This window comes from Varanus komodoensis, unplaced genomic scaffold, assembly GCF_004798865.1.
Source record: "Varanus komodoensis strain SLA01 unplaced genomic scaffold, ASM479886v1 scaffold27, whole genome shotgun sequence".
Lineage (NCBI taxonomy): Eukaryota > Metazoa > Chordata > Lepidosauria > Squamata > Varanidae > Varanus > Varanus komodoensis.
The window spans coordinates 9,571,401-9,585,617 of NW_025335701.1; the positions used below are offsets into that span (position 1 = coordinate 9,571,401).

At 46.0% G+C, this 14,217-nt stretch overlaps 1 protein-coding gene across 4 annotated transcripts in view; it reads left to right on the forward strand.

Moving 5' to 3' along the window:
* Positions 1 to 7,296: 7,296 nt before the first annotated feature.
* The window catches only part of NLRC5 (NLR family CARD domain containing 5), a 77,172-nt gene continuing 70,251 nt past the window's right edge, over positions 7,297 to 14,217 (forward strand). Inside the window, exons 1-2 of one of the 4 annotated variants that reach the window (XM_044433992.1) lie at positions 7,297 to 7,431; positions 13,636 to 13,774. In XM_044433992.1, coding sequence (XP_044289927.1) covers positions 13,769 to 13,774 — 6 coding nt within the window. In that variant the 5' untranslated portion in view covers positions 7,297 to 7,431; positions 13,636 to 13,768. Of the gene's footprint in view, positions 7,432 to 11,361; positions 11,539 to 13,632; positions 13,775 to 14,217 lie in introns of those variants that run through there. The other 3 variants (XM_044433994.1, XM_044433995.1, XM_044433993.1) reach the window with 3 other exon arrangements.

Consider the following 14,217-nt stretch of genomic DNA (forward strand, 5'->3'; position numbering starts at 1 on the left):
GCCTCGGGGCGGCTTACAACAATAAATTAAAATAATTATAATATTAAATTAAAAATATAATCATTAAATTAAAAATACAAGAATACAATATAAAGTAAGCCACCCTGGCCAGATAAAATCCAATAATATTAACAGTTAAAATGCCGCTTAAATAAAAAGGTCTTTGCCTGGCGCCGAAAAACAAATAATGACGGCGCCAGGCGGACCTCTCTGGGGAGTGCATTCCATAACTTAGGCGCCACCACAGAGAAAGCCCTCTGAGTACCCACCCTGCTAATTTCTTTCACGGAGGGTTCAAATATTATGCCTCTAATATTTGCTTATTTTAGTCTTGGCTGTTATTTTCTGGTAGAAGAAATTCATTTCCAATAAAAATGCATATTAAAAATTCCAAATGTATCCACATGCATAGATTGCACGTATCAGCATATAAAATTTAACAAGACTGCAGTCCTATAATTAGACAGCAGTCCACTAAAAAGGGACAGTCATTATTTAGTCTCAATATTATACAGCAATAAGACACTCCAGTTTCTAGCAAAAATAGTACCAGTTTGTTTCCAAGCTAAGTGTGGCTCCCAGTCTTTCATGCTCTCAAATGTAAGCCATGTCATGTAAATGCCTGATATAGGGTGGTGGGGGGGAGATCTCCAGATTGCCAAATCTTCCTCACATTCCTTTCTTATAGCACTTTAGTAAAAGGTTAAATTGACAGCAACCAAATCATTTTTACACCTTATTTACTGTACAGCAGGCATTTGAAGGAGTTACACCTGCAGAAGGAAAGTTAACCTTTAAAACCTTAAAAAAAAAACAAAAACCATCCTTCCTGCCAATTGAATTTTCTAAAAAAAAAAAAAAGCTCCTATTGGTGCCAGTGGAAGCTTTTTCTTCCCCCAAACCTTATCATAGCAGAAAGGAGAATAAAAAAGGAGATAACAGGAGAACAAGGGAAGAAGAAATTAACGAATGGGTATAGGGTTTTGGTAGCTCTGTTGCAATCCAAAATTCAATCACAGAAAATATGATTTTCTGTGTCTCCATAGGCCTTAAGATGGTCAAGTAAGTGAACATGAGTGACAGGATCTTCCAAGTTGTACTACTGCAGCTTTGGAAAGGCACTCCACTGGAGAATTCTGATTGCATTCACATGAACAGGGAAGGGATAGAAACCATGGCAGTTTTTTTTCTTGCCTATGCTGGTATAATGGTGCCTCATTTTCATAGTTACTTGTGCTGAGCAAAGGATGCTATGCACCCTGAACTGGTAAGGGTGGGTGGTGGAATGACTTCGAAGCCACTCCAGAACCCTAGAACAAGCCATGCAGTGTGGGGTGGTTGGGAATCCATGCCCACCACCTACCTTGCCAGGTTCTGTTTTAAGTACGGCAATCTTCACACAGAGAGGGTAATTGTGAAAATGAGAAAGCACATGACGAACACGAGAAGGACAGGAAAAAGCAGGGCACATACATTCTTTTTCTTTCCTTGTTGTGTGAAGCCAGTCTCCACTTCTTTGGTGCCTTTTAATAACTAAAATTGCTCTGCTTTAATTCTAATTTTTGCAAATTTATAAAATGTGTTGAAATTATGAATCTGTGGTGTCTAATATTAGAAGTCTGTTCTTCTAAAGAACAGACTTCTTTGGATTTTAAGTCAACAAGTACTAACTGGTAACAAGCAAAGTATTTGAGTCACAGCTAAAAAGGATAAAATAGATCTTTAGCAAAATTGATTTTTAGCCAAACTTTGTAACACTGAACTAGCATATCATCATCATGTATCACAGCAAAGTAAATACTGCAGTAACTTTAATGAGAACCAGTTATAACTAAAATTATTTAGGTTGTACTCCCATAGTTGTGGAAACAAGTCTCATTGAATTCAATCATTCTTCTAAGAGAACAAGCACAGGATTACTTAGACAGCAAATATATTGTTGAAAACTAGTACCACTTAAGTTTCTCTAATCATGCATGAAAGGCTAACAGCTTCATTCGTTAAACTTTTATTTCAATCTTCATATACTTGAGACAATTTAATTTGCAATCTTCTCTGTTAGGCTGCTTTTGATTTTGTGTTTTGTGCAAAACACTGACCTGCTAGAGAAAAAAAAATGGCATTTCAAAATGGAAAGAGCAGTTGGTGACTGGATTATACAACTTCATGCATGAGTTAACTTAATATGCTTGCCAGATTGCACACGTCAAACACTACACTGTGCAACTCGAACTATGGGTTGGCTCCAGTGAATCATGAACCAAGGAAAAATTGTCACAAATCCTTTCCCACAGCTATGTAAGTGCTGCATAAGGGTTTGTAGAGTTCTATAATACATGAGTCTCCAGTTACCATGCATGAAAATGTAGAATATCACGTTTAGATTTAATAGTCCTTCTGTGAGAAGTCCTTCCACATAGAGAAGGGCACCTGTGAATCTAACCAAATATTTCTAACATGAAATTAAATGTTTTCAAAAATTCCTTTTTTTATGTTCAGCTTTGGCTGGAAAACAAAAAAACTGATACTTTGCTAGGAGTCTCCAGCTCAGCCTTCATTAACTTTATATATGAGCAAGACATGTTCAGAATTCCATTTCATTTCATACTATCTGAACTAGAACTGTATTTAATACTTTAAAGCTGCAGCTGCATATAGCTGTCAAACTGCCAAGCATCAATACTGAATGCAGCTCGGCGAACTTTATAGTTTAACCTCACTTCTGTATAAGTTTTTAAAATGGCAAGGCCTAAGATTATGTTTTAATTGTTTTAGTGTACTGATAACCAGATTTGGTAAGTTTTGAAAATGAGGAAGCACATAGCTTAAGTTTTCTGAAAGAACTAACTATGCTATCTTTTTATTCAATTAGTCCAAAATTACATTAGCTTTCTTGACTGCTTCCTTTGGTTGATTCAATGACTGATTCCAAAATTCTAAAGGAACTTTTCCTGGCTTATACTAGAACTCACTACTTTGATACAACTTTGATCCTGCTGCTGTTCACACAGCGTTGTATTCTACTTTGATGTAACTTTATTTTTCATCCAGAGGGTTAGTTTAAAAATGGTACCCAAGCAACTTGGTCCCAAATCTAGGCTAAAAGTTGTATCTTTGATCTAGTATTACTAAAGTTTTGGTCTGCTCACACAGGTTTTCCTACTCCTTCCTTCCTGCTGAAGCTTCCTGGGCCCCATAGAATGCCTTTTCTGAGGCTCTGGGGACACTTTGGATAGGTGTATGACATGGAAGGTGGGAAACAAACCTGCTTATGAAGTGTTATTTCCAATGCATAGTGTAAATTTGCCACCAATCCTTTTACTCTGGATATTTGAGTGCAGTGGTATATAGAGGTTGAGAAGAAGAGAACAGGCAAGAGTTTGAGCAAGAAATTGTCCTCAAGGAGAGAATATGGCTAGACAGTATATTCAACGAAACATTTGAGAACTATGTTTCACTGCCTTCTAATGTTTCCTCATCTACATAAAAGGTCGTATGCAGCAGAAAAATTGTGATAAACTTCATCGATAATCAGCCACTAATACAGTTGCCTACAGAAAAGGACACTAGCTTTAAAACCCTATATTAACACAGAGCCATGTTACAAAAACTTTATAGGGGGCTCTCAGACACATTTCCAGATTAGACAATTCTGGTATGAGTGGAACCACTGCGTGCACATAAAGAAACGTAGGCTGCCATTATCTGCAGAACAGAATATTAAACGTGTGTTCAGAAGTACACTGATAAATATACGGCAAGATTTAAAAAATACTTACTTGGGTTTTTTGTTTTTTTGCAAACTCTCGAGGAGCATGGGAAGATATGGAGGGAGTCAGTTTGGGAGGCTGCAATACATCGGTTATATTTGCGTATAATTCCCTTGGCAACTTTGCTTATTTTGTTCAATTTAGTCAGTTCTGCTTATGTTAGTTTTTTTTCTATTCTACATTTTCTTCTGTGTATTTGTTTATGTTAAGAAAATAAAAATTACAAAAAAGGGATAAGTGTCTTTTTGGTGGTGACCCTACTTCTTTGAAGCTCTCAGCCGGTGGAAGGCAGACAGGTGCAAAAGCATTGCTGCTTCCTGCACCAGCTGCAGATGGCTTTGCCTGGGAACTCTCCTTGCTGACCAGCCACAGTCGTAATGTTGCCTGCAGAGAACACACAAGTCAGAGTACAGCTCAACAAACAGAACATTGAAACAGTAAAGGAATTCAACTTCCTGGGGTGTAAAATTGACCAATGTGGTGACGACAGTCCTGAGATCAGAAGGCGCCCAGCCTGAACAACATCTAGAAGAGTAAAGATATCAGCCTCTCTACCAAATGCGGATTAGTCAATGCAATAATTTTTCCAACTGCCATGCGTCTGTGAAATTTGGACTCTGAAAAAGCGAGATAGAGGAAGGCTGGATGCTTTCAAACTGTGGTGCTGGAGACGGTTGCGCATTGCATGGGCTGCAAAAATCACAGGCAAGGAGGTTCTAGACGGAGCCTCACCAAAAATGCATTGTGTCACTCAAAGCCAGGATCACCGAACAAAGACCGTCATACTGTGGCCATGTCAGGAGAGCTGGCTGGCTGGAAAGGTCAGCCGTGCTGGGAGTGACCCGTGGAAAAAGGAGAAGGGTCCGCCCCAGCACCCGTTGGCTGGACACCGCGAAGAAAGGCACTGGGGTGGACATGGCGGTCTTGAAGGACGCAGGGCGAGACAGAGGGGCTTGGAGAGCGATGATCCAAGGGGCGGCCAAGGGTTGGACGCGACTGAATGGTTGACGACGTTGCTTGAATTCTTTTGTCTGTTCTTCTTTCCTTTTTATTGTTCATCAGCCTAGCAACGAAGCAGCGTGCAAATACTCTACATAAGTAAGATAAACGCATCCAATCAATCTGAAGCTTTTAGAATGGGGACAAACCTGTGGAAAGGCCAGGAAGCCAGCAAAGGGTGGCCCTTCAGGGAAACGGAGGCATGGCCATTTAGGGCCCCCGGCTAGTCCATGTTTACCTGAGATTTGCACCCCTGTTTGAAAGCCACCATGAGCAAAACACATCACACTTTGATTTGAAATTAGCAATTACAAGCAACAATGGGCCACTTTTCAATCAGATTTTGGACCCCCCCTTCTGTTTTTAGATTCAAATGTCGTGCAGTTCTTTTATCCTAAAAATAAACCTGGGCTTCTGAGTTTTTGGCTTGATGTGCCCACCATTGGCTTGGCAACTTTTTCAGCTGGAGGGCTGTGTCCCCTTGTGGGTAGTTTTCCAGGGGCTGCACAGCAGGGTTGTAGCAAATTTTGTGCTTGAAGGACACACACACATTTCCAACACAACTGCCAAATGAGTGCTGAGTCACTGCGTGTGAATGGCAGGAATTGCATGAAGTCTGCAAATTAGGGCCAGCTCATCAGAGTTCCTGTTGCAAGTTGAATGCGAGAACAGTGGGGGCACCATCGTACTGAAGGCGTGTGCATGCACTTTGGCCACCTCGAATCTTCTGGCAGAATTTCAGGAGTTGTGTAAAATTTGGGCCTTCCTGATTTTCCACAACTTTGCTCCATTAATACTAAGCTGCACAAACCGCACAGATTTGCATCAAGGACTGAGTGGCAGCTCATGTTTTGCACTAATTATGTGACCTGTGGCTTATTTTAGAAGTCCGCTTGCCAGCTTGAGTTGCATCAGACTGAGTCAACACCTGAACGGGGCTGGCAGGAGAAAATCTGCAGGGCTGAGCTGAAGTTGACACCTTCCCTGTTAGAATCTGCAGGAATCCCAGGCAGGGCCTGGGCACAGCAAGAGCCTCTGGTGGGGGGACCAAAGCAAAAAAGGTGGCCGTCCTATGCACTTTTGGAAGGGCAACCCCAGGTGCGTAAAAAACCTGGGACTCGGGCCCTTGGGGCAGAAGCAAAGCAACGCAAAACCTCACACAAATGTGCCCTTTGTGCATTTGTATATGCCAATATTTGCTTTTTGCCTCACACTCACTGGCTGGAGCAAACACTTGGATGGCCCTGATAAGGGCACGATCTGGTGCCCTCTGTGCTCGATGCACATGTAAGCCTGCTACGCATTCAGTGCACAGAGTGAGCTGCTTGTGTCCCTCTCCCCGCGTCTCGGAGAGGTGGCTAGTCCAGCCCTTCCTGAGCCCAGATCAAGGGGTGTGAGCAGAGTCCTGGCAGTTGGCACGGCTGCTCCCCAGTTGCAGGGGGCTGGGGCTGTGAGAAACCCCATGGCCCTCAGGCAGTGCGGGGGGGGCCTATAGGATTGTGCCCCAAGAGGGGGTGGCTGCTTCCTCACTCCGTCTGTCCTTGTCTGGATGTCCCTACTCCTCCAAGGGCAGAGTGTCTATGGGCAGACAGAACAGGACTGGCATGAATTTTTCAGCCCATAAAGTGTGGCTTCGACTGAAAAGGTCTCACCATTTGGGAATATTAATAAAACAAACTTTATAAAGAATTCCCAGCGCTCCGCAGAAAACCTTGGATGCCCCGCTGCATCGCAGCGGCACTGGTGGCTGGATCTTCCCCCTGGACTGGCGGTGGGAGGGCCTCCTCCGCTGGGAGTCAGGCACTGTGTCGGCCCGGACTGCACAGCACACGGATCTCCCGCAGCATCTTTCTGCCGCCTCCCAGCGCCTGCCCCTGAGGCCGGCGTCTCCTCCGCGTCGGGACTGGGCCTGCCCCATGTGCTCATCAGGACCTCTTCCCAGGTAAGCCTGCGACCGGCTTCATCCCCTGCGTTGCAGGCTTTTTCTGCCTGATTATGCACAGGATTATGTTCTCAGCAATTATTTAAAATCCGAGGAAGGAAAGGGTGGGGGGAGAAAGAAAACATTTTTCACTCTATCTAAAAACTAACAGATGCCAGGCAGGTGCCAAGTTTGCTTTGCTGCTTTTATTTATTTTATTTTATTTTATTTTAGCACAGTTCTCCCAAATGACCCAGCCGTGGTTTTATAGGTCCGGTCTGATTCTGAATGGTTGCGGTTCTTTTGCACTCAGGTTTTTTCTCTTTTTCTTCCCTTTCCTGCTCACCCCTTGGGAAACCAGATCCCCTTTTTTGATCTCTACAGGGTGAGTCAATGGTGTGAAACCGCTGGGAAGAACTCAGCAAGCCCACACAGAACAATGCGAAAGACGCTGCACCGCCAGCATGGCCGCCTGGCACCTGGTCTGGGCAGGCCATGCGCTTCTTCCTGCCCATGCTTCGAATCACATGTTTTCCCGTAAAGTGACCTATTTCTGGCTAAGCCTCCCGTCTGGTTAAGTTTCACTTTCGTATTTCGGTGGCTCCTGCCGGAGGAGGGAGAGGCGGGCGGATGCAGCTTTGATGGCGGTTCCCACAGTCATGACAAGGAGTCTGGAGAGCAGGGAGACGCGACTGGGTGCGATCGCTCTGGAGAAGTGCCGTCGCTCACTTTTTGCTGCAGGTAGGCAAAGCGAGTCGGACGAGGACTTCCAGGTCGGGTTTCGCTTGCAGTGTCCGGGCTCCAGGGGGCGCCACTGCCCCTTGGATGGCTGCTTAGGTTGCTTGCCGTAGCACTTTGCTTGCTTGTATTTTAGAAAGGATCAAAGGGAAGGGTGTTGAACTAGTAAAAGAGGGACCGGACTACGGACTGCAAGAGGGGGAGCACAGGGGCTCCGGCCTGCCTGGAAATCCTGCCTCAGTTTTCATTTGTTGGAGGAGGCAGCTTGGAGCAGCTGTGCTTGGGATGATTAAGCCCCAGTGCCCAGCATTTTGCCAAGGGGCCATGCTCCAGATGTGTGGGTCTTCAATCCCATCATCCTCAGCTGGCTCGCAGCAACAGGCAGAGGGGGCATCGCTCTGGAAGGCTGGCTGGTCATCAAAAATGCATCTGGGAGCCACGTTTCGAAGGGCCCTGCCTCAGGCGCCCTCTGCCTCCTACGCGGGCCTGACCAGGTTGGCACACCCGCCGAAGGGCACGCGGACGAGCGGCACGCGGAGGGCTGGTCTCGCGTGGGAAGGGTCTGCGAGGCGCGGGCCTTGCGGCTGTTGGGCTTTGGTGGTGGTTCTCTCCGTGAGAAGGGATTCCGGGGAGCTGGAGCCAAGAGGGAGTGCGTGCTAGCCCCTTTCCCAGCCCTAAAAGATGCAGCCCTCGCCTTCGCAGACGCCTTTTCAGCCTTGACAAAACGCAGGCATAAGCGAAGGGGGTGCTGCTGGATACACACCCCCATATGCCAACCTGCCCCAGTCTGGGGCCTTCCGCAGGGCTGGACTGCAAGTCCCATCATTCCAACCCAGCCAGGGTTGGCTGCTGGCTACAGTCCCGGAGAAAGCATTCCAGACATATCCTTCTGGCCGTATCAGTGCTCTGAACATGCTCTGGAGCACAGCTTACCATTTGCTCATTTATCTGATGTGCTTTCCTTAATACAAATCTCAGAGCACTTCAGGAAAGGCAGAAATGAAGGCCCAACAGGCCAAGAAGTGGGAAAGTATACCCCCGATGGTGTATTTTGAATGTAAAAACATCCATTTTTAAGGGTTTTTCGCCTGGAGCAATTCCCCCAGTGTACAGGGCCTCTCTCCTTCTTCCAAGCATCTATTTGAAAGGGGCTTCCCATGTTTTCCCTCCCCTGCCTCACTGCTGATCGCACCCTGGCGCTGGCTGCCTTGATGCCATCCTCTCCTCATGGCCTTTTTAAAGGTTAAAATTAAGATGTCTTACCGCACTTCTCTCACATCCTGCCCTGGTCTCCTTGAAACTTGCTGCTTAAAAGAGCAGCAGCCAGAATGAGCTTATGAACACTGCACACCTTCCGAGCTCCTCTGAGAGGCTGGGCAGACGGATCTTGCAGTCCTACGCCCTGTCAAGCCCAACAGGGCTATGTCTCTCGGTAGAGGACGCCCTGCTAAGCCATGCTAGGGGACTGGAGGGTGTTTGTCTCCATCACTGCCGGACTCTTCAGGAGCAAGGGAATTACTGCAGTGAGCTAGGTCTCAAGTGCCCAACTGTATTTATTAGTTTGTTGCAGCTTTTTTTTTTTTTTTTTGGCGGGGGGGTGTTTAAGGATACACTTTTAACGTATTTATTCTTTGTTGAAGGCTACCTCAAATTGCTTTTGCACCAAAGGCGGGGACTGAGTATTCTTAACAAAGCAGGTTTTTAAATGCTTTTGTGCGTTCCATTTTGGTTGTTTTTAAATGTGTGTTGCCACATTTCTAGATCTTCGCACAGCACCTAGAGTCTATTTTGGCTTAGTACCCTGAAGTTTTGTTTCCACTTGTATATTATGCCTCCTCCTGCTTCTGTGCTTTATGATTTTCACTTGCAACTTTATGGAACTATCCGTGGCCATTCAGTGTTTGAGAAATGCAACAAATGAAATGGGATCTGTTCATCTGCACCGTGTGGCGAGTTTCTTCGCCTCTCCAGAGTTTCCTCAGGATCGGGGAACGGTCCACACTTCCAGGCGCAGCCCAAAGCCTCTCACATTCAGGGATTTGCATGCATCTAATGAGCGTGTCGAGCTGTGACAAGCTCCTTGCACTTTGCATAAAGAGCCTCTGGATGCGGGTGAAGGAGGAGGGCGCAAAAGTTGGCTTGAAGCTCAACATTAGGAAAACTAAGATCATGGCATCCGGTCCTCTCACTTCCTGGCAAACAGATGGGGAAGAAATGGAGGTAGTGACAGATTTTATTTTCCTGGGCTCCAAGGTCAATGCAGATGGGGACTGCAGCCAAGAAATTAAAAGACATTTGCTCCTGGGGAGGAAAGCTATGGCAAAATCTAGACAGCATACTAAAAAGCAGAGATATCACCCTGCCAACAAAAGTGCGTATAGTCAAGGCTATGATTTTCCCAGCTTTCAAAGTTTTCAGTGGAAAAGCAAAATAAGGATAAATAGTAAGGTTCCAAACATAACAAACTGGAAAGTAATTTTGTTGAATCAGTTAGTGTCTGGTTAATAATTAAATGAACAGCTAATCTTTATTGATAATCTCAATAAATGTAGTGACAGCAACCCTGATGCTTTTGAGGCACATAAATTAAAGTGCAAATGAAAATGGCATATTTTCAGGAAGAAAGCCAGCTTTAATTCTTCTATTATTCACCCAGTCAAAATAGCCACAACACCCATTCAAAACTTACTGAACTTCAGTAAGGGTTGGGACAATCCATTTTCCCAGTATTTACTTTCCAACTGTTCACTATGTTTAATCGCACAGCATTTATTAAGTTTGTCATACATTATTTATTATTCCATCTCCGTTGTTTATATCGATGTGATGCAATATTTTTATATTTAGACCTAATATTTTACTATAAGCTTTCCATTTCAAAAAAACTTTCTTTTTAATCCAGTGTGATTCAAAGAAATTGGAACTGATCACAATCTGCCTTGCTTCAGAATTGCCACTTCGCTTCTTGCCCAAGTCTGGCACTGTGGTTCAGAGCATGGGACTGGGACTCGGGCCATCTGGGGTCAAATCCCTGCTCGGCCACGGAGCCCCCTGGGTGACTTTGTGCCAGTCACAGACGCTAGCCCAGCCTACCTCACAGGGTTGTTATTGTGAGGAAAAAAACTGAGAGCAGGAGGCAGCAAATGATATAAGCGGCTTTGAGTTTGCTGGAAAAAAACAGGATATAAATAAATAAGTGTGCATTGTCTCAACTTTTAGGTGGCAGTCTTAGCTGCATTATCTGCTCCCAAGTTGGTGGGGAGATGGGCAAGTGTCCACCCAGAAGGCCAGGTGTTCATTTTGACAGCTGTTGCGTGTGTAAGATGGCTGCCGGGGTGGGGTAGTGTGTGCGAACTCAGTGAAATGTACTTTTTGAACAGGATCATTGAGATCTCCTGATGCAGGGCTGGTGCTTTGCCCTAGGCAAGAAGGACGAGGTTTTGTCTGCAGGATTCCGCGGCGTTGGCAGCTTGGGAATTACGTGAGCCATCCCGAGGCTATGTAGCAACGGGGACGGCAAATACAAACTTTAAACAAATAAATAAATAGATAAAGTGTCGAGAGCGGAGCCGGCTGGAGCCGGGGGTCAGACTAGACGGCCCGGAGACCCCTTCTGACTCGCACGGGTTCTCTGTTTCTGTTTCCAGACCGCTGTAAGCCTGAGGCTCTGTCTCCCAAGGCAGAGGTGGGGAACCACAGCCAGTGGGCCACATCTGGCTTTCCTGGGTCCTTGCTGCAGCCCCGGCTCCCATGGTGGCTCTGCCCCCTTTTGGCTTTGCCAGACGGTCACTCCCGGCTGAGAATTCCCGACTCTGCAAGTTTGCCCAATGCAATGCAGAGGCAAAAAATGTAGCATGAGATTTTATTTAGCCTTCCATTGAGACGTCTGGTGGCAGAGATGGGAGTTAGCAGTTTGTCGTTCGGCTGGGGAATTCCAGGCACTTTTACTTTCATTTGCAAGAAACTAGGTGTTGCTCTTCTAGCCCAGTTTAGTAGGCAGTGATCAGCAGCCAGTGTGTTGGAAGGTACCAGATCAAGGAGAAACTGGGGTAGACTAGAAGTTGGCTCTTTTCCTGCGTTTCTTTCTCTTTTGATATTTATAAAGCCCTGGTAAGTACTCCTGGTCGGTGCCTTATTATCTTTCGCTACCTCGTTTGATTCTCTGTATTAAGGCTCCAGGTTTGAACATGGTCTCCCTTTGAAGGGCTGGTCAGTCCAAGGCCAGTTTGAAAATAAGACCTCTAAGGATGGTGTTCAGCCAGCAACTTCCAGACCCCTGAGATGGAGCACTGAGCAGCCATTACCTGGCTGCCGTCTTCCCCACAGGGCAGGAAATGTTGCCCGTTTACTCAAAATCTAGTAATGCTGCCTTTATTTGCATATACTCATATGCATGACAACATTTTTTGGCCCTCTGTTTTGGGAAGAGTTTTCCTTTTGTTTGGCTATATGTGAACAACAAACCTAGACCCACATTTAGAATTGGGGAATTCTGGGATCAGGGATTCAGTGTGTGGTGTCAGTCCCAGATATTAGGGGAATGCATCCTCCTTCTATGCAAAATTCTGCTCCTGGTTTTCCCCTCCCAGCGGCTTTTTTTCTAGCTTTGCATGGCATAATTTAGGGCGGTCAATGAGTTGTTTGGAATGAGCTGTTTACTTGCTGCAATGGAAGTAAAATTGGGAAGGGGTACCCTTCACCACGCTTCTGCAATCACTACAAGTACCAGTGTCCCCAGTCTCTGGAGTCTTGAGAGAAAGTCTGGGCATGCTTGGAGCACTGCGGGGTACTGCCCGTTCAGCAGATGGCTGCCACAGAAAGTATGGCCGGTCACCAAACGGTCGTTTCCTGAAGACTGGGACGGAGGGTAAAGCGACTTGTCCAGGAAGCTGCATTCAAAGGAGAGTGTGTGAGGAACTCCAAAGTACAGAGCCGTTCTTTCTGAACCCAACTAGAGTGTTCCCCATGCCTGCTTCCTAGTTTATTTGTAATAAAATAATGGCTTGGGTCCTGGCTACCTAAAGGAGTGTATACATCCATACGTGCCCTCCCGCACCTTGAGATCAGCGGCAGAGGCCCTTCTCCGGGAGCCCTCCGTGAAGGACATTAGGAGGGTGAGCACCTGGAGGAGGGCCTTCTCTGCGGTGGCGCCCAACCTATGGAACACACTCCCCAGAGAGGTCCGCCTGGTGCTGTCGTTATTTGCTTTTCGGCGCCAGGCCAAGACCTTTTTATTTAAACGTCATTTTAATGGTTGATTTTATTTATTGATTTTAACAACCTTGGCCAGGATGTCTCCAGCTGTATTTTATTGTATTAATGATAGTTATTTATTTGTAAGCCGCCCCGAGGCTTAGGCGAATGGGGCGGCCCATAAGTCTGCTAAATAAATAAAAATAAATAAAAATGGAATGTTTATTGAGAAATAAAATGGAGATCAGAAGCTGGGGGACTTGTGGGCACCATGTTGGAGGCCAATCGACCCCAGCTTGTATCCCTCCTGTGAGCAACACACACTTGTGTGGAGCATGATGACAACTTTGCGGGCCAGACTTTCTTAGTGGCTTCTTGATATGCCAACTATAAACATTACATAAAGATGATATATAATCAAATGTTAGTATAACCTTCTGACTAGAGTCTGCCGTATTCTTGCACTGAATCCAAGCATTCTCAATGTGATGCCCCCAGGAAGAGTTGGTCCACAATTCGCATCACCCCCAGCTGCCATAGGGTGCAGAACTATTGGAGGCCAAGGTCAAAATGTCATTTTAGAGACACTCCTGGGGGCCATATTCTTAAGGTGGGTAGAGTCAAAGGAAAAGGAGAGTGGGGCCAAAATTGCCCCCATATTTTAGCATAAAGCTGTTACTACTAGTATTTGAGCATCAGGAAAGGTATTTGTTTCTTTAACATGGAGGGGTGTGCAAAAATCAGGATTGAGGTTTGCAGAAAAGGTGCCCCGTCTGGCAGTGCATTCAAAAGAGGCATCAACGCCTGTGGTAAATACTTCCGAGCAGATTTTCATACATTTTGGAGCTGAGCACTTAGTATGAAGTTTAGCAAATGCAAACGCTGATGGTGTGAAGCTCCCAGGACGCCAAGAGGTGCGGATCCAGCCCGTCTGGACCAGAATGTGCGCAGACGGAATTCTGCAGGTGTTGCCTGTGTGTCGGTCGGGTCCAGGGTCTCCTTTTGTTCCAGCAGAAGGCCGTCCTTGGTGTGGCGTCTCTCCCTAAATGCCAGGAATGATTCTCCGGGCTCTGAAACGTGCTGAAAAAAGGAAGCCTTCCCCAAGCGTGGCTCAGGCAGCACCGGTGTAACCCAGCAGGACCGCAGCATGATGGTAAGGAAGGATCGTTGGCTGCATCACTGGGGTGATGGCCGTGCGCTCAGTGCAGGAGGTCGCAGTGGCACTGAAAGCTGCCCCCCAGGGGGAGGTGTATGGCCTCGGATCCAAGGTTATGCTGGCCTGACTTAGTTAAGATGCAGACCCCTTCATTGAACTGGGCCTCCTCTAAGGAAGACAAGCATTGGAAGCTACCCATGAAAAATCCACTGGGGCGCTGCAGGCCTCACGTGATGTGATCTAACGGGGAAAGGTTGCCCAGAAAGCTCACGCCCAGCCTCCCCCCGTCCTGTAGGAAGAGCACCCAAATATTCATGTGCTACAAGGCACTCAGTGAAGCAACCTTTTTATTCAAGCAGCATTTTAACTGTTAACATTATTGGTTTTATCTGGCCAGGGCGGCTTATTTTATTCTGTATTGTGGTATTTTAATTTAATAT